Genomic DNA, 20,733 nt, shown 5'->3' with positions numbered 1-20,733 from the left:
AATTTTTGGTGGATACACATACCCCTGAATTCCTACCCACTTTCGAGAAAAAAATTCGAGAAGGTACTGGAACTTTTAGACGAAATTAAAAAATTTCAAATCACGCTAAAAAAATTATGTTTAGTTACAGGGGTCGATTACAAGCATTTTTGGTGAATAGACATATGCCCGAAATCCTACGCACTTTCGAGAAAAAAATTCTTCACCGAAAAACTAATGTGAGACCAGAAATGCAAATCTTTAAAATGTCATAACTTTTGAACGGATCGGAGGATTTTAATTTTTGAAACGGCAAACTACGCGTACTTTGGCGAAGAATATGTAGAAATTCCAAAAATATTCGAAAAGTTACTCCTTAACACTGTAAAGTGAGGAAAAACCCCATAAAAATGGTCCAATTTTCAAACGTCCATAACACCTACAATAGTGAATATATTTCAATGAAATTTTTTTCTAAAATAGAGCTCATGGGTATCTACGAAAGAGTATTATACAACTTTTCTATAGGGCGCCAAAACAAAATTACTAAAAATCGACAGGGGATAGGTGACTAAATTTTTCTAGAAGCCAGAATAGGATGAAAATCAAGAATACCAATTTGTAAAAAAAATATAGCGATGAACGGCAGGTGTAAACATTAACAAAACCCTCTTTTATTTATTCACATTTTGTACAAATGTATTTTACATAAAGTCGATCATATCTACCATGCTGGCTACTGTATTGGACGGCGATCTATATGTATAATAAGCATCGATTCCGAATACTCTTTATAAGCAAAGTACAATTAAATGCGGGCAATCGTAATATAGAATTAAGTAGACTAAATACATCACGGAAAAGCCATTCGATTTTATAATATTTTTGTACGAAGATCTCGAGCATGTTTCCAATGTAACAACGAAATAAAGAATTTTAATTTTAAAGTATAGTGCGTATTACAAGAACCTCGTACTTCTTAAGTTATTACTTTTAAAATACCCAAAACGCAAACGAACGCACCAACACCAAGATTTATAGCAATTTCAAATGATCTAATAAGGGACATCGCTTATAAATCGTGTCCGCAAATTTTGATAAACTTCATGTACGTTATGGTTCTCGAAAAAAAATACTTTTCACGTATGTTCTTTTAATTTGCCGACATCCATATTTAAGAGATGAAATCACAAATAATTTCGCCTCGTTATCTTGTAAACGACACAGTTTAAGAGAATAGTCTTTTAGACAAAAATTATGTATTTTTTTATAACTAAACAGATTTGCAAAATGCCAATTTGTTTAAAGAATATATGAAAGATTATTAATTTTTTATTCGTATTTTTGATAAATTATTGATAATTTTTTTTGTGTAAACTGGTCAACTCAAAGTACAAACCAAACTGTGAAATATCTATTTTTTAAAATCTTCGATTTCAAGTTTTCAATGAACGTTAGGTACACTATGGTACACTGGATATTTACATTGTGTTTCGCATCAGTCACTCTACATAATTATCACAATAGTGACAGTCGTTAAAAAACTGTTTTTGTCGTAGGCGGACGTAAGCGTTTACGTCACGAACGCCTTACTGCAACTTATAAAAAAATACATCGTTATCGTCTAAGTGACTTTTCCCTTAAACTGTATTGTTTTCGAGATAACGAGCCAAAGTTGTTTTTCGCCCCCAATTTTAGGGGTTGATTTCACTCCTTAAATATAGATATCAAATATAAAAAAAAATACGTGTAAAATATTTTTTCGAGAATTATAGTATACATGAAGTTTATAAAGATCGGCATGTTCGACTTAAGCGATGTCCCTAAGTTGCAGTTTAAGTAACGTAAGCTTCCACTTTGTTTACCAGTTTAAATGAGAATGCGCAAACCATAGACCGTTTGTACAAAGACATATGCAGTGTGTTATTTCTAACGCCACACATAATTTTTTATCCCTTCGCAACTATCTCTGGAACAAAAATTGAACGATATGAGGTGTACGATAGATGTCTTTAAAATAAATTTCTGAATAAATCGATATATTAATTAAATACACGCGTACTCGTCTGATATTCAAAATTCAATTTTCTCGAAAACGATGCCGTCTTACTTCTAACCACAAAATATACCTGACTCAATTTTGTCGTTCAAATACAATTCATTCTGTATGTATTTATTTTAAACTTGTTTCAGCGACATCTATAGTACACCCCATATATCATTTAGTTTTTGTTCCAAGTTTGTTTTTGTCAGATAATCGATCAAGGGATGAAAAATCGTACATCGTGCTAGAGGTAACATGATGTATATGTGTACATGTAATTGATGTTTCACGTGGAGGCAAGTTATTAACTCTAGTCATCGAAATTCTTATTTATTCAACAGAGGATGTACAACGATTATAATACAGTATATTTGTACGTAATGCAATGTAATACTGTTAAGATCAGGTGCGATTGCAGGCATGTACGAATACAACCTAAACGAACGAATTCCAACAAATTCCGTTACTAAATAATTTTATGTACTATGAGTTATTCCACGAACGCGTTTGTTCATCCGTAATATGTCAAATTAAATTAATTGGGAGTCGTTCGATACGTCGCTGACGCTATAACATCGTACACTTTTCAGTAATGTACGTTTAACTTTCACGAAAATCTGCAAAGTTAACTTCCCACTATTCCTGATCCAACAGAAAAGGAAAGAGAATCGACAAAACGAAAATAAGCGGGACACAGAATACAAAGAGATTGTGTAGCGGAAACCATATCTGCACCGGAGAATCGGCAACGACAGCGACGCCACTGCGTCGATCGAGCCAACTAACAAAAAAACGCGCGAATACATACGTGAAATCAGGAGTGTAATTTACTGTTATAGTTTATTGTTAAATATAGTGATTATTTTCAAAACACAATTCGCCGTTCATTTACCGACCGTTAAAGATGCCATAAGAAGATTGAAAATCATGCAATAAGAAAAAACCAATGCATTTTTCAAATTCTTCTGTTTGAAACAAGACCAAACACCATATAAATCATATTACCTTCGACTAATTAAACATGTATAATATTAATATACATAACTGATTTTTAGTTTTTGAGATACTGTCAATTATTTGCTCACCTTGCAAGTCAAATTTTGTATATCGTATGATTATTCTTTTTATCTTAGCGGCATATTTTTGAAGTTGTCGCTCGATGTACTGTATCCAGCTTCCTTCCGTTATAATCATTCTCCTTCTTTGTCAAGCAACTTCGAGTCCTGCACGCGTAACTTTCACTGTTGGGCCCCGAATCTTATAAAACTTAACCGTGCATTACTGTATCCAAAATTACGTGCGCGTAAAGTGAAAAGAAAAGTATTTTCATCGAGACAGCTACGTGTAGTACATTTCCCAACACCCGTACGAACAACCTTTATCGAAATACTGAACGTGATCGTCGAAAATGGCGTACGAAAACACAGGAATTTGAAACACTCGAAGCGATTTGACAAATCGAATTACGCGAAATATCACGTTGGTAAATGGTTTCCGTTCAGAAAAACACGTTTCGGAAAGGATTTATTTCCAAAGGCCCGTCGCATTCCGGTTGTAGCGACACCTCGGATTTCACCCCCATTTCGTGGCTATCGTGTACAACGATCTGAGGAGTTCGAGCGCCCTGCCATCCGACGCGGAGTTCTCGTCCTCTCGCAACGAATTGATCGCGTCCGTCGTCGTTGCCTTTTCCGATTGTCTGACGCTCGTCGAGCCCTCGGTGGTCGTACGAAACACGCGACTCTTTCTATTACGGTACGTGGTGACCGATGGCTCCGTGAACGTCGCCGAGGTCGACGGATTCCTGGGGCGAGCGGTCGATCCGGCGGACGACACGCTAAGCTGATTGATACCGATCACGACGTTCCTGGATTCCTCGGAGGCGAACTCGTTTACCGGCAATCTCAGAAGTGCGTTCAATAGTTCCTCCTTCTCCCGCTGCATCGTTTTATTCACCGGGTCGTTGCAGTGGCGCACCAGTAGGAGCACGAGTTGTCGCACGGTTTCATTATTGTCCGCTTGTTTCATTACTCTCATCAACGTGTTGGTACTCGAGGCGTTCAATTTACCGAACAGCTTCTCGGCGACCTCTTTCTCCGTCTCGTTCGAGTTGTTCTTGTCCTCCGCCACCGTGTACGGCAGCAACGAGGATACCAGAGCTTCTTGCGGCAAAGAATTGGTGGACGTAATGGAAGAGGTTATCGTAGTCGTGATACTCGAACGCGTGGTGATCAACGGCTTTGGCGTCACGGTGTTCTCAGCGGTGAACGAGGTCGGTAGCAAGGAAAACGTTGTGGGCGAATCTTTGTCCCGCGACAATCTCTGCGACGGAGGGGGTAGATCCGATTGATCCAGTTCCGATTCGTTGCTGAACGATTCCTCCATGCTGCTGGTCGTACCTTCGTTGAACGAGGGCGTGTTTTCGTACTCCACGCTTTCGTGGCTGTCCGTGAAGCCGTCTGTGCCCGACGACACGGTCGTGCTGACGTCCGACTCCAAGCCGTGATTGATGCGTTGAGGATCGACGAAGACGGACGTTTCCCAAAGATGCGTCACGGCCGGCGACGCCGTCCAATGATTATTGCTCAGTAGCTTCGGATCCTCTTTCTGGCTCACCGATTCGAACGAGTCGCTGGAATCGACGTTGGCACAGGGCGTAGTATCTACGTCCGCCGTGGTAAAAGTAGTCGGCTCCGTTGTCCTGAACGTTGTCAGCGTTGGTCTTTCAGTCGACCCGATGTTATGCTCGTCCACACGGTTGTAAACGTTTCGGAATTTCATATAACTGGTCCGCGACGTGGGAAAAGAAATTCCGCCGGGTCTCGGTTCCGGCAACAACGATTTGTGACGATGGGCCGTGCGAGGTTGATCGACGGAAATTTCGTGGTTCTTAGGATCGGTGGTCGTCGATCGTACATTTTGAGAGGACATAGAGGTGCTACGATAGTTTTCGGGATTGAGGGCAGAACTAGACTTTTCATTCTCTTTCCGAATCGTTTCCGCGTAGCTCTCGTAGAACGGTGGCGTCAATTGTTGCTCGGGCTTCTTGCTGGTAGCCTTTTTGTTCCAATTATAAGATCCCACGTGTACGAGCAACCGCGCGGACGATGGCGTCGGAGAAACTGCATAGTTATCGCTTACAGGAGTAGTAACGAACGATCTACCGTCCGCGTCGGGTTCCGTGGCGATAGTGGCGCTATTGTTTTGGAAGCCTCCGACTCGATTACCGACATCGTCGGTAGGAACGTAGTTGTCGGTAACCTGACCGGCGTTGCCTTTGTCTATTTCGTTATTCTGATTGTAAAAGACGCTGGAGTCGCTCGCGTACGGTGTGCTACCGTGTTCGGAAGAGAAGGTGCTTTCCGTGGTAGGCACCGAAGTTTCGAAATAAGCGTTGGTCACGGAATTGGTAGACACAAAATTCGTGCTCGGTTCGTACGTTTCTGGGCTCGAGGGTCTGGAGGTGGTATAGTAAGTGGACGGCAGCGTATTGAGAGTGTCGGATTCTTGAACCGTAGTGGGTGGCTCGGAGACGATTGGATACACGGTCGTCAATTTCTGTCTGAGGTCACTCACGTCGTCGGAGAAGTCTAAAACCTCGTCTTTCTCGTTGATCGAAGGAGTGTAATTCTCTTCGTCCGCGATCGAATACGGAGTCGTGGTTTCCCACTGCTCTGTGTCCAGCGTTATCCGCGTCGGTTCGGTCGGTCTGATCTCTGTGAGCACTTTCTTGAACGTATTTGGATCTAGAAGATACGCTGACAGCGCATGCGTGAATACCTGAGCGAGTTCTCGAAGCTTGGTGCTGTTCGACTTTCGAAGATCGTCCAACGATCCGCCGCTCTGTTGCAGCTCGAGGTCCTCGTTGTAGTCCTCGCCGTAGACACTGGCATTGTCCAGGCGATCCTCGGTCGTCGAATTATTTTCGAAAGCGTCGTTTAGTTTGAAGAGCTCCGCGTAGGAATCGATGGTGTGCCGAGTCAAAAGACTGGTCGGTACTTGGACGGTTCCGTTGCTCTTCTTCGAAACGAACGATTTCTGTACATCCTCCTCGGACTCGATGTTGATCGAGGAGTCGGTGGCCTCGTTGGAGTCGAAGTTCTCAGTGGCCGTGGAGAAATACAAGGCCAGCGAGTGGAGCGTAGATGGCGCCGGGGGGCCGGAAAGATTACTCGCTCTTTCGTTAACGTTGAGCGTATCGGACAAATTGGACACGTTGCTTCCCAAATTCTTAAGGGAGTTCAACATGCTCAGAGCGTGTTCCCTTTCCGAGAAACGCGCCGAGTTCGTTCTCAATTTAGTCAACGAGGTCGGCGAGGAGTGTTTCAGTTTCGGTATCAAGGTCCTCGCGGAAGTGTAAGTAGGCACCGTAGGTGTGTACGGTGTGGACCTCGTTGTCGTGCCGGTGGTCGAGTGAGCGTAATTTCTAGTGAACGGTATGTAAGGGCCCAGAGTGGACATAACCTTGCCTTGCTTGTACGTGAAACTCCTATCGTACGGACTCAAATCCTTTTCCGTTACGACGTTCTGTTGATACGGTAACGTAGTCTTGAACGGTTTACCTGTCGTCGAGGTGATAAAGTTCTGTCGATACACCGGTGAAACCGTGGAAGGGTTTTTGCTCGTTGCTCTATTGTATTGACCGTCGGTGCTGCGACCAAAGCTGTTGCTACGAACAGACGAAGTGGGCAACGACGTAAACTGATTCGTGGTGTATTTCTGATTTACAGAACTTGGCGTTACGCTGTTGTAGCGATAGCTTTCCGTGGTTCCGTAGGAAAGGGTCGTAGCAGGCAGATCTGTTCCCGAGTTGCTGTTCGTAACGCTTACCCTATCGTTATTTTTATTATTAACGGTATTGTAATTAAGGTTCCCCCTGTAATGGTAATTACTGTTGGCGAATTGCAGCGACTCCGTGACCGATGGAACGTCAGAATTCGCTGGCAGGCTCGTCACGATACTTTCCGTGATAACGTTCTCGTTACACGGTGGAGTAACGGTTGTCGCGTATTGCGTGGTCGTTTCGTACGAAGTGGACGTGGTGTCCGCGAACGAGTAAGTGCTTCCCTGAGTGGTGGCGTCGTTGTCTCTTTCGATCGTCGGTGTCGTCGACTCGTAATCGGTACTTCTCGCGGTAGAGTCGCGATTTATATACAATTGATAATAATACTGATGCGAGTTACCGGTGTTTTCGTTCAACCAATTCCCCCGATTGCCAACGAACGCTGCGCTCTCGGCAAACTGTTGGGACTCCTTGATCGGACTGGTGTTGCTCGCCCTGAACGTGGTCGACTCCGTATACGACGGAGTAATTCTTTGAGGAACGGTGGAGGCGGAACTGTTCCTAGCGAAACTTTTAAATTTCAGCCTCTTCAATGCCCCCTTCTCGTCCCGCTGAGCGTTCGAGTTCCTATTGGTGACATGATAATTCTGTCCCTTCTTCGGGGTGCTGTAATAATCCTGACTCGTCGTCGAATACTTGTTCACGTTCCCCTCGTCGGTGTTTCTGGTGAACTGATTGTATTGCGACCTCGTGCTCGCGGTCTGACCCGTCTGGAATCCATTGTTGCCAAACGACTCTTGGCTAAAATTGTTACCGTCGAAATACCGGGAAGCCTTTGTCCTCTCTTGCACCTGATTCTCCAGCGGCGGTTCCTCGTACGTCTTTATCCGTCCGTTCTGTTTCCCGTCGTAACTGAGATTCTGAACGTCGTAATAGTCCTGCTGTCCGCCGTTCTCGATCGACTGTTGATACTCGAACTTCGATTTCCGCGACTCGGCTCGCTTTCGTTCCTCCTCGATCAGTTGCTCGCTGCTCTGCTCGTACAGTTCCGCGGACTTGCTGCAATCCACCTTGAACCACCAATCGCAAATCAACTGCGACTGCTGGAAGATGGTGCCGTTCGGGCAAAGGAACGAGATCTTACGACCGTTGTCGCAGATGTGAAACACCTGAAAACGAAAGTTACGATCATAGGCGTTCCACGTACATTCTTTGTTCGCCGATTGCTTTCTTACGTGGCGCGTGCAATTTCCGCTTTAACGCGAAACTTTCCTCCTTTCAACGTTTCAAATCTCGCATTTGATTAAGGCGATTACGTCCAGCGGGATATATTAAACCGTTCATTACTTACTTGACAATTTGTCTCCAAGTCCGCGTAGTAACCACCTTTCAGGCCTCGGCAACTAAACGAAGTGGCAGGAATCGTCGTGAGAGCTGGAAAGTCTACTCCCGGTTGTCCCGTAACGCCTAACGAAAACAAAAAGTGTAATTTTTTACGTGATTTCGTCCACCCGTTCCAAAATTTCATAACTTCTTCATTGTCTATTCTTTGATAGGATTTCGGGGGGGCAGAAACAAGGCACAAGGCGTTTAATACAGAAGCTTCTCGGTTTCAAGGAGGAAATAGAACTGTCTTATTTAGTTTTTAAAATTATTTGACGGTCAACTTTATTTTTTTTTAATGGTAACGTATATTTTTATTTGGTGATTCTTATTCTACAGGATCATAACTGTACCAATGCTGTTTAATAATAAAGAAACATAGGCATATCATGCGAAATTGGAAATCTACATACATTGTAATGACTCTGTACATAGCAGAAATAAAACTGTATTCCTTTAAAACTGTAATCGGGCTGAAGTTGAAATTTTATGAATTTCTTTTTTAACGATGCATGTAAAAAATGCAATTGCCCTCTTTTAGTCGCGAATAAAATTTTCCCAACTCTGCTGTTCACCGAGTCAATATTGTCCATTTTCTATTCGTTTCCGTTTAATTCGTCGATATTAATTTCATCGCGGTCGGAAGTTTCGGTTGTCGCGTCGATCAGTTTTAAGAGAATACCACTTAAATGCATGCTCATTATTCTATGAGATAGGAAGCTGAAAGAGAAAGTGAGCGGTGCAGTACTTGTACAGTATTAATAATAATACCCGCTCCTTTGAGCCATTCCTTGAGAAGATCCACACTGCCGAAGAAGACTGGGAAAGAAAGTACTTTAGAGACGCGACAGAGAGGGTTAATAGTTACTTTCGACAACGGTAATTTAAGCATTGGAACCTTGATAAACTTGGTACTCGCCATTCTTCTCCGGTGCCAATCTTTTGACAATTGTTTTCAACGATTCGGTACTCTCCGCCGATACTTCGACGCTCGATAGATCCAGCTCCGACAAGAGTTTTGGCAGGCTCGTTTCCCTGTTGTCGTTTTCTGACTAGAACAGGGAAATCGATACGTGAGAAAATCCAAGATTTATATTAAAATTGTACAATCGTGAAACTTTTTTTATTTCTTCGAATTTTCTTCGATTAGATTCTTTCATAAGCGATAAAGTTGAATTATAAATATAATAAGTTTTAAAGTTACAAATACAATCTGCCCGATCGTATAAAACTTTTAATATTTTTTTTTACTATTCTACTTAATATATTCTATAGCACATTCTTAGTACGTTTTGACATTAAAAGTTTGTGTAATTTTTATAGAACATAGTAATCACCTCTGTTTTGCAGCTGCTGGGCATGAAACTAACCACTGAACCTGAAAAAAATCGAATGACATATAAGTAGCGAGTTACAGAAAACGATAAACATTTCTTCGTAGAAGTATCAAGTTTTTGTTATTAACAATTCATGATAAAATGTGCACGTAACATACACGGTTCGAAAGAAATGTTTACTTCTCTTTAAAAACATGTGCCTCAAGATATAAAGAATTTTGAACATTCTATTGTGTATAAAAATTTAAATTACGTACCTCGAGCAGTGTCTAATATTATACTTACATAAAAATATAATTACTTCAAGGTAAGTCATTCTCGATAAATCCTTGTGCATGATTCTATAACATACAAAATGTACGAAAAGTTAATTCTCAGATTTCGAGTACGGGGTTACTTTCGAATAAAATCGTTTCCTATTTGTAATGAAAATCGTGGTTTTCGCTGGAAATACCGATACCTCCAACAACGAAGAGAAAGCTTCGTTCGGTAAATTTATTACAAATTATTATAATTTATCAGACGAATAGTTGTCAGGTATTATCGATATTTAAATTTATTTAAATTTTTCTACAGTAGATAAATACAGTAAAAGTAAAATGTAAAAAAAATTAAATTTGCTACTCGAACACTTTTCTTAGTAAAATCGAATCTCGATACCTCAAGATCCTTTATACTATAAACTAAATAGTTAAACATAAAATATTTATTCAATAACTTGACAGTTTAAGATAATATAGTAAGGAGAAAACAGGTAAACTCATTGTGGTTACGAGAGCGATCCAAAACGAAGATTTATTCGTCAACGTATCAGCTTGTAGTGAAAGCTTTCTACAACGTATCAATGTTTAACATACAGATCATGATACCGTACCTACTCATCGCACTCAATGCACGATACACTATTAGAAACGTTTTATTGCCATTTGCTAAAGATAAATCGCTAACAGATTGGATTTATCAACTTGATAGCGATCCATAGCACGCAGCAAAAATCGTTACACAATTTTCAGATGAGAAAATAAATTTCTTCCTGTCCTGTACAATATTATCAACTAGAGATTCCAATGTTAAGAAGCGTTCGTAATATGCCATTAAAGAGTCACATATTTGTTCCTTTCCTATACGATATCATCAAGAAGAGTAAGCATACGTCCGCCACTGTATAAATCAAGTGTGGAAAGATCCAATTGGTCCAGAGGAATGATGGTGCCCCTGCAACGTGCAACATATACGCTTTCGTGAGATTTCAACGACTTCGTGTCTAAAGACGCCACGTCTGGCTCCATTAACTGTTAAGAAGTCTGACCAAGGAAACGCTCTGTTCAATCAGGATAATGCAGCCGCGGGATTTGCACGGTTACGTACCCTACGATTACCCACGAAATCGATTATCCTAATTAAATTCCTGACCGTGGTAATGGGGTTTCTATTACGCGGTGAACAGAAACGTCGTGTCACGTATCGGTCCATGTCCGTGGCTCAGTGACATTCAATCGGACATCATGGTTGGGGGATCGTTGTCGGAAGAACAAATAGCATCATGTTGCCGTGAGTATGACGCAACGACAAAGATACGGTAGGGAACATCTTGTTCATTCTCACGGTTCAACGATTTACCGGACTTTCAAGATGATTACGGTAGTCATTAACTTGCCAGTTGGCATTTGATGCGACGCGCAATTTATGGTTAATCCTTTGGGCGAACAACGATGAATATTATAATGACGTACTTTCACTCTCGGCTACGCTCAACTTGATTCGATATGATCCGACGATCGTTGTCGTCGATCTCGAATGTTTACTTTCAAGGATTGTACCTCGTTTAGATCGATTCCACTATTGACGACCTTTGGACTCCCGGGGAGAAACAATCTTACGATCGTGGTAACCGATAAAAAGTGCAACGAAATTTCACCGACCGAAGGGATCCAATTTAAAGACAAAGAGAAATTTTCTATCTTCCTTTCCGCGTTTATCTGAAGCCTCAACTCGTCAAGACATTATGCCCAAAAAGATTCTGGTTCTGATAAATAGGACCACGCTGTATCTCTGTTCTAAGCAAACGCTGTATAGAAAAATTTTGTCTCAAGTTAGAAACGTCGTCAAAGACTTGAACGAATTCATCGCAATTCGGAATGATTATTATGTTATGCGGGACCTGCACTCGTATTGAACCGTTGCACGTGATTTTACTTCGAACACTTTCGCGGGATTGCGATAGCAGCATGACTTTTCAGAGTTCATTATTAAGTAATCTCAACGATAAGAAACTTTTTCCTGCGATCGGTACTTCTGTTCCAGTAACGAGAAACGGCATCACTCCTGCCCTTGAATATTATAGAAATGAAAAATTTCCGTGTCCAAAATAAATGATGGTGATCCAAACAATTCTTGCGGCGCGGTCTTTCGGTTGGATCATATTTATCGAATATATTCTGAGATACATTTTGCCTCTGTTCCTGATCGCGGCGACCGGTTCGTAATTTCTCAATAAATGGCGTCACCCGGGGACGATAATTTCTAATTGTCCTAATTTAACGGACTCTCGAAGAATCACATTTTCATCGGCGATCGTAATAAGGGGGGATTTCGATTTTTCAGTAATCGGTCCCTAAACCCTCGCCGACGGAGAAGGAAAGCTTGCCGCACCGGGACCTGACGGATAGCGATGTTGAAACAATAGCCGGCAGATAGCGAAATAAAACTTGGCGTCTTAACGAGCGCGTACTCGCATACGTATACCGCCTTCCTCTTTTGTAATGCTAATTCAAAGGAGGCAATTATTTCAGGAATAACCGGTAACCTTCTGGTTTCCCGAACGACACCGACCGTTCGACCAGCGTTGTCCTTAGTAACCGAAGGATACGCGTGAAAGTCGGTCGCAAAATTCTCGGGCGACGATCCCGCGATTACTCGAGAAAATTTAACGAACACGGAACGGAAAGAAACGCCTCTCGGAGCGACAGGGATTACAACAGCCCGTCCAATTATTCTCAGATGTTGTTCGCCGGGCGAATCTCGTTGCTGCCTCCGCAACAGTTCTGCCGCATCAGAGACAGTTTCCATCGCGACATCTAATTATATGCGCATTAGCAACCAACCACTGACGAGTTTATAAAGTGAGAATCAATTCGACGCTATGCGTGTATTCACGATCGAAATCGAACGAAACGATAAGAGAGCATCGTCGTATATGTAAGTAGGGATTGCAGAGATCCTCGTTCAAAATCAACTAAATCCCCCTAAATAGATTTTCTTGGCGATTTGTAATTTGTAGATTTACCCAAATTTTTGGTAAATGATTTTGGTAATCCGTGGGGGCCACATTTCTTTCGTTACCGGTTGAAAAATTCGATCTATCGAGCTATCGAGTTTCGAATTTTCTTTCCCCCGAATTTCGTTACGCGAGAAAGTTTTCCATCTAATTCTGATCAAGGGAACACGCTGATCGTTCGATAATATTAATCCGATTTGTTTGAAACCTCGCTATCGTTCTGCGACTGGTATATCCGGTTGAAACGCGCATTGGACGATATTATGTTCTTGAATGAACAACAAATTATTTTGTAAAATGATTATATACTCCAGTAACATGAAACGAGTAAGTAGTCGAGTAATTGGGCAGTAAAGTTGCATAGCTAGGCGCAATTATTATACGTGACTCGTCGAAGATATATTCGCACAGGGAATATCTTCCATATCAGTGGTTCTTAACCTGTGGTTCGGGGACCCCGAGAGGCCCTTAGATATCCGGGGTCCGCGAATTCAATTTTGTTACGTACGTTATGCCCAAAATTACCAACTTTATCTTTTCTATGTTTCGACATTAAGATGCATAACAAATATTTCTGAACTTACCACTATATCTTATGCAGAGAAATTACAAATAGTGTCTTTGGAAACTTTCAAATGCTGATAGAAGTACTTTGCTAAGACGAAATTATAATAAAAAATTCTCTAACAATATTTGCTTATGATACGAATTTTGCAAACGCCTAAAAACATTAAATTCTATTAACAACGACGTACAAATTAAACGTGAATCCATAATCCTTTCCTGTCTAATATAAATTCTATCGAAGATACAGACCTGACCAATGATAAACTCATTGATCTTAGAACTAACAATTTGCTAAAATCGAAACCAAGTTTCATCATTTTTCGCGCGTTATATCCGAAGGAGTCAAAATTTATGGCAAAATTCATGGAAAAAAAAGTTAACCACTGTTCTATATAATTCATTGACAATAAAATGATCAATGTTAAAATATTAAGTGGTAAATTTGAATTATTGCAATCCCTAAACGTGAAGGGTAAGAATCCGATAAACGAACAAATCATGTCACCAGATATTATCGTAACTGCGTTGCGTGTTGGGAGAAAAGTTACTTTTTCCCAATGAGGTTGAATCGGGAAAGTAGAGTGTGGTAACATTACACTGTGGTTGGAAGGATGAAACTCGTTGGTTAAATCGAGCCTTTATTCATAAAATCCCATTGCATTAATCCATGCAAAGTCAAGAATAAAAAAAGATGCCACTTCTCATTTTATCTTCGGTTTTTTAATTGTTTATCGCGCTCTTACCTGCCTCTGATTAATGGGATTGCTCTATAATCATTATCCTTGGCTAAAAACTTGCATTGAACTAACAATCTTGGCTACGTCAGCTGGAAGGCTGTACCCGATTATCTTATCAAGATGTCGAAATCATTTAATGACCGTCTAGCAACGAACTTGCATTTACCCGCTTGAATTTAGACGCAACTTTTCTATCGCTTGCTTAATGATTCGATTGGTACACGAGTTCTGTCAATTCGCTCAGAGATGGGCAAAATCCTTATATAAGTCAACAAATTTCGAACGATAAATAAAAGATAAACATCCGTTTGTCCGTTGTTCGTTAAATAAAAATACAAATTTCAAATCGCAGAATGAAATATCTCACAACGAACACATAACATTTTATCAGCTCGATCGAATGATTTGCAACACGTTGATCGTTATCAGTTATTCAAATCAAATTTTGCACATCCCTGGATTCCCTGTCGAACGTTACCATTCACATTTTGAAACATGTATTATTCCTTTGTAGGAATCGATTTGCTAATATTCTACGAATGAATTTTCGAGCTAACAATAGGGTTACAAGAATTTCTTTCAAGCGAAGAGAATATATTTTACGCAACGATGACCATGCAGAGAGTATTTTAAATTTTCAATGTCGTTCATGTTTTGTATACGGACAGTATATTATCAAGATACGTATCCGCTAACAACGCTATCAAAAACGTAGTCGTTGATTGTTATCGATCTTATGAAACGGTGGAAATTCTCCACGAGTCTATGATCATGTTTATAATGTATTTAGAGAATAGAAACATATGCAATAACATTCTTTGCTTTTATTCTTCGTTCAGCTTCATCGAAGCGAGCAACATCGAAGTTAATTACGTGAATCGGCAGAGGCATTTTGTTACGGTCCAAAACGAGAAATTTTCTTTTCCGTTTATAAGACCGGAAGGTAAACGGAGCCATTAATTCCACACCGCTCGCCATTTGTTGTCAGTTTTTATTTTCCGAAGCGGTAACTTCTGCTACATTAATTAGCTTCGTCGTTAATTTATAAAGTTCATCGGCCGCGAAGTCAAGCGAGAGCAAACACTTCAAAAATATGATTAATTAATTTCCATTTTGTACCTAAACATCCAACAATTTAAAATAAATCATATTTTTCGTTCTTAAGTCATTAGTATTTAAACTTGTCTTATAACACTGATCCACAGAAAATATGCATTCTAATCTACAATTTTAATAAACTATTATTAAAAACTAATCATAAACGACACTAAGTAAAAATCTTTATAATTTATTGGCCAGTGTAATTACTAAAAAACACTCTAAGATGTCTGTTTATAATCTCTACCAGACCTAAATTAATGTCTTTAAATCTTCAATTTGTTTAGCTTGAAACAAAATATCCGAGTTAAACTTTTCGTTAAAAAAAACAAATTTGAATAAACGATCAAACAATCGCATACCTAATAAGAATCACTCTTCGCGAGGAAAGTGTTTCAGATAGTTTTTCTTCGCGCGTGAGAATATTCATTACGCGTTTCATTTTCAACGCCATCCCTCTTACTTGTATCGCGTTATTACGAACTTCGTCGAAGAAGGTGTCGTGTTTTTTGAACTTTTTTCCCATGTGTGAGTGCCACCTTACGTAAAGCATTGTATTCATTACGGGAGAGTTCTTGTAACTAGCTGTTCCTTTCGTGACTGACTTTTGATGCCATAATCCTTTTATACTAAATTATTAGGCTCCATATTTTTCGTTTCATGTCGATAACGCGTACGTCTTCCAACGATGCGGGATTTTATTCGTGTAAACAGAAGTCCATAACGAACAAAACCATATAACGAAACTTTTTTCCAGGATTAACATTCCACGCTAACGTGTCAGATGATTGCATATTTTTTTAAATTATCAGCAAAGTCTGAAATATCTAAAAATCAATTCCAACATCTCCTATCTCATATAACGTTGACCCTCTACTAAATAACTCACAGCTCGAACTTCTTAAACACAGCAAAGTAAAATTAAGCGTAACAAATTCAAGAAACGAAACAACGAAATACTTTTCTAAAATAATTAATGGTAAATGGGACAAACAGTATATACCAAGCACCATGAAACTAAATAACGCTTCAATATTAAAAACCCAGCTAATTAGGCTAAGAATAAGCACACAAAATTCTCCAAAAACTAATACAACGCTATTATATATATGCAACATAAATGCAGGGATAATTAGCCTATTTGTACAAATCGATCCCTTAAAAAACTCTGCTTAATTCTAGAATTTTAAAAGCGTCGTATTTTCCTAACTACGTCTTTGCTACTTTATTTGAGATATTATTATTATTCCGCGGATCATTGTAAAGAGAAAATCTAAAAGTGGCTAGATTTCGAGGTGTTCCGCTTTGTTCGCGAATGAGCGACGTGAAACACGAGAAAATGAAGGGAGAGACCGCATTTTCGGTACAGGAAACGCTCGTCGCGGGATCGTTCCAGAGCAGCACCTTATGAAACATCCTGTTCACGAATATATGTCCGACACATACGAACACGAGACTTTCGGTCGGTAGTGACGGCGACGGGAAGACAAGCTCGTAGGTAGAGAGAAGCGGAAGTCAGACCTCCTACCGTCGCGGTGCCGCGGCATCGTCTCGGCGTTGACCCTAAGTCAGGGAGAATCCGCCCGCATTTACGATCCCGACTGCAGAAGAAAGGTCATTTGGGGCCACTCACCGACGCCTTTGCCAGCAACGAAGATCGTCGAGATATTACAGAACGAATCTGATTACCGGTCTCCCCGGCAGAAGATCTTAGAAAGCAGCGAACCGACCAGCAACCGATATTGAGTCATGTAGAAAACGAGTCGCGGGATCCGTCGACACGACTCCGGCCAATAAACTGTCGTAAACGTTAATTTACGTTGTAATCCGATGCTCAAACGAAGAATCGTGTCGCGGTCGTCGGCGCGAATATTTGTGGAACTCTACCCGAGGAGTATAATTTTCGACAAGATTGTCGTTCCGATGGAATAATGTCGAAACAGTAACGGCTATGATTAACGTTTACGATAGCAGAAAAAGCGGTTCTCCGCAAAACGCTTCTCATTTCGCTGATAATAAATAGTTGGGGATACCGAAAGGGATCCCCCCGCGCTTCGGGATTGCATTCGCGTGGCCGTTTGACGCTGCAATTTGTTTGTAAATTTAACCGAACGGTTTCGCGAGGACTTTAATAGAGTACGTCTACTAACAAATATTAATTATACGAGGACGACGAAATGGGAGAAGTTACGAAACGCGGACGCGGACGAGTCATTTTTACAGACGTTAATGACAGAATTCTAAACCGGACGATATCGAGAAAAGCGAAAAGAAACGGACGTTGCCACGCGAAACTATTCCGCGTTCGATGGTGAAATATCGCGCTGACGCTCCGAATCGATTTTAACGTATTTAATTATGTGCATTGCGCGCCATTACGCGAGACGGAAGCATGGCGAATGGCTCGTACGATTTATCAAGCAGGCGTTGATCCGGAAGACGAGCTCACTTTCGCCGCTAGAACATCGAGAGCCTGGTGCCACACATCGGAGGCCACCTACGACCTCACAGGACACTCGCCGCGTTTCACACATGCGATTCCGACTACGCGACCTCTCTTTCAGACCAGAGAAACGCCGATTGTCCTGCGTTCTCTCGCGTCGTACCGACGAAAAAAAAAGAAGGGTGTCCGACGGTGTGGTAGTGGAGCTATGACATAAGTGAAATTACAAGCACACGTGCTCCGGCTGGCACACACGCGAACACTTTCTGAAAGGACTTCTGCAACGGTGTACGGCGCCTACCCCCGTCGCGTTTATCCGTTACGGGCTTAATAATAAAATAATGAGGATAATTTTCCGGCTTACTTATGAAATATTTATGTCCGCCCGAAATAAAAAAAAAACACAACTAACCACGGACGAAAAGAAAGACAAGAACACGCGCTTATCTTACCGCTGATGTCAATTTCCTATGTCGTCGTTTATAATTATGGCATTGTTGGGGCCCGAGCATGAGAAATTTAGTCGTCGCTTCTCGAAATATTATTCTGCAATTCAATATTTTGCGCAAGTTTGCTCGTCGAGTGTGTGCGCGTGTGCTTTGGCTGGAATTTTTTTTTTATATAGAGAATTTTTGTATTTGGAATACTTTTTTGTAAAATCGTACAGGAGTAGAGAAATTCAAAAATGCATCCGAACGAGGGTAAAAAATATACAAAATGTAATGTGAATACTAGATGTGTACACCGACGTTCATAAAACACCGAACATTTGTCTAATTTAGAAAATTCAGATGATACAATTTTTTGATATGATCTTATTACCCCATTTTACGTCTATTTATGTAAAATTAAGCTAGACAAACAAATTAAAATGTTTGCATTCACTATGTCAATTTGTTTCTATTTTGCATTTACTGAATTTCCAGTAATTTATGGCACAGAGTATAATATTAATATTAATTAGAAATAATTACAAACTAGAAACCTCGTCTGTAAAAGTTCATAAAGATGGTTTATCTAGTTAAGGATCGAGAATAACTTTTACAATGGTTTCGGATCGAATGGACGTTTCAAAACTACTTCCAGAAAAAAATTGATGACAAAAATTGAATTTTAATTATGCCGAGGCGTACGGATCGTTTTAATTAGGAACGATTAAAGAAGCGAGAGCATTGTTGGCGAAAGATCGTCCTAAAAGTGGTCTGTATTTCATTATTATTGTATGTTCAATGATTACTCGTTTTCCCAACGAGCGATTCAGGTACGCGAAATATTACGTCTTCGAATGCTAATTTGATCTATCCGCCGTGAGTATAGTAATGCATCTTACGTTATTAATCCGTAACTGCGACTTTCACCGCGATGTCGCGAATAAGGCAACAGAAAGAAAAATGGATTTAGTTTTATGCGTGGAAACCGGAACTCGGAAGCGTATTTTGTGGATTTATAGGTTCTGACGTGCGTGACGTTACCAAACACGCTGCACGAGTGTGTTCCCTCCATCGTGAGATGCAACGCAATGTCGACCATGGGAACCTCGTTTCTTTATGTTTAATTAATCGCAGTCATAATTATATTGTTCGGAGAAGTCATATTGTTTTAGCATTTAAAATACTGTTTACGTCATGCTCGCGGTGTCACAGAAATGGGTCAACGATTTTTCGTATTCTTGATCACGGTAGGGAGAATTGACGAGAAATTTTTGACGATCGTTACACGGAAAAGTGATGTCGTTCGTTATTTAATAATAAATGCTACAATGTTCGAATATTGAAAAAACTCATCCGTTGAGAAAATAGATACTGATTCGGTACGGCAAGAAATTTACATAGGAATAGTCCTTGTGTAATCGAAGGAGATCGTAATGCATGCATCGAAGGCAATATTAACCTAATTATGGATCGGAAGTTCCGTAGAACTTCACAATTTTCCGCTGCAACCAAGTTTGGTTTAAAACCTTCCTTTTAGAACAATGAAGTTTATAATCTACATCGCACCTCGGAAGAATACCAATGAAAAGAGGAGAGAGAAAATCTCGGTGTATCGAATCAATGATAGAAAAGGAATAGGAAACGTTTTGCGGGATTAGTGAAACGTTTTTACTCTAAATTGCTTTTGTATTATTAATATCGTATATTCTCATAATTTTGGCGGTACATCATTTCTTTTTTTTTTTTTAATTTTCTATACGTTTAAAGTCCTTGACGTCAATAATGCATTCAAATTCCAAAATTTTGTGCGCTTCAAAGGACATGGAACGTAAACGAGGAACATGCCGCACTATTTACTACTACGTGTTTTCGATTTTTATAATACGTAACATTCTTACGATATATACATAACATTTCTTATTCTTCCCATAAATTGAAGTACAGTGAGAGATCTATATCTACAAGGAAACTAATTCACGCAAATATGATTCGAGAACGTAATAACAATAAAAAAAAAAAAAAAAGTCCCGCGAAAGGGACGGCTAGAAAAACGGTACGATTAAAAAATAAAAGAAACACGGACAAACATAAAACTTCAACAAAACGATCTTTAGAAACATCGATACCATCTGTACAAATTATTAAACAACCTACTCGCATCAAGGTATGATCGGGTAGTCTACCTACGATTGTACTCTATCACTTATCGTCATCCGTCCAAATTATATCACCGTGAAACGTGTAAACGGCACGCAAAGTACAATAAACTCTTATACTCTACGCCTTAAGGGACGAAAACAAACTATCATCGACGACGGATAAAAAGTATTGCTTGCGTGATTGCTTATTACTAACGTTACTCGTCGATCATCTCCGGACGTATTTCCAAAACAAGAAAAAAAAAAAAAAAACACTAAGTCACTCGGTCTCCCGCGGTCACGGTACATCGAACGACAACAACGACAAGAGAATCAGCCACTTTTCGGATCTATCGAATCGAGAACTATTACTGTACGTACGTGTAGGGATTATCTGATCGCTCCTGGTCAACCCCCGGCACCCGCTTCCTCGTATTCCTACGGTTTGTTACTTAAGAATACGAAAAAGCACACATCGCCCGTGACCGGAAGCTCTCCTGTCCTCGGTAGCCGTAT

General features: G+C 40.3%; 1 protein-coding gene across 1 annotated transcript; it reads right to left on the bottom strand.

Annotated features, from left to right (window-relative positions):
• Positions 1-1,784: 1,784 nt before the first annotated feature.
• Positions 1,785-9,872, bottom strand: LOC122399288 (mucin-3A; the record flags this gene model as incomplete). Its single annotated transcript, XM_043399870.1, has 6 exons — positions 1,785-7,975; positions 8,158-8,273; positions 8,961-9,008; positions 9,088-9,241; positions 9,527-9,567; positions 9,812-9,872. Coding segments are annotated over 6 exons (4,800 nt in total), but the record flags the coding sequence as incomplete, so codon positions are not given.
• Positions 9,873-20,733: the final 10,861 nt, after the last annotated feature.

Source organism: Colletes gigas, unplaced genomic scaffold (assembly GCF_013123115.1).
Source record: "Colletes gigas isolate AHSC1104 unplaced genomic scaffold, ASM1312311v1 Colletes_gigas_Sc00013, whole genome shotgun sequence".
In the NCBI taxonomy this organism is placed as follows: domain Eukaryota; kingdom Metazoa; phylum Arthropoda; class Insecta; order Hymenoptera; family Colletidae; genus Colletes; species Colletes gigas.
This window is presented reverse-complemented; position numbering and strand designations above follow the sequence as displayed.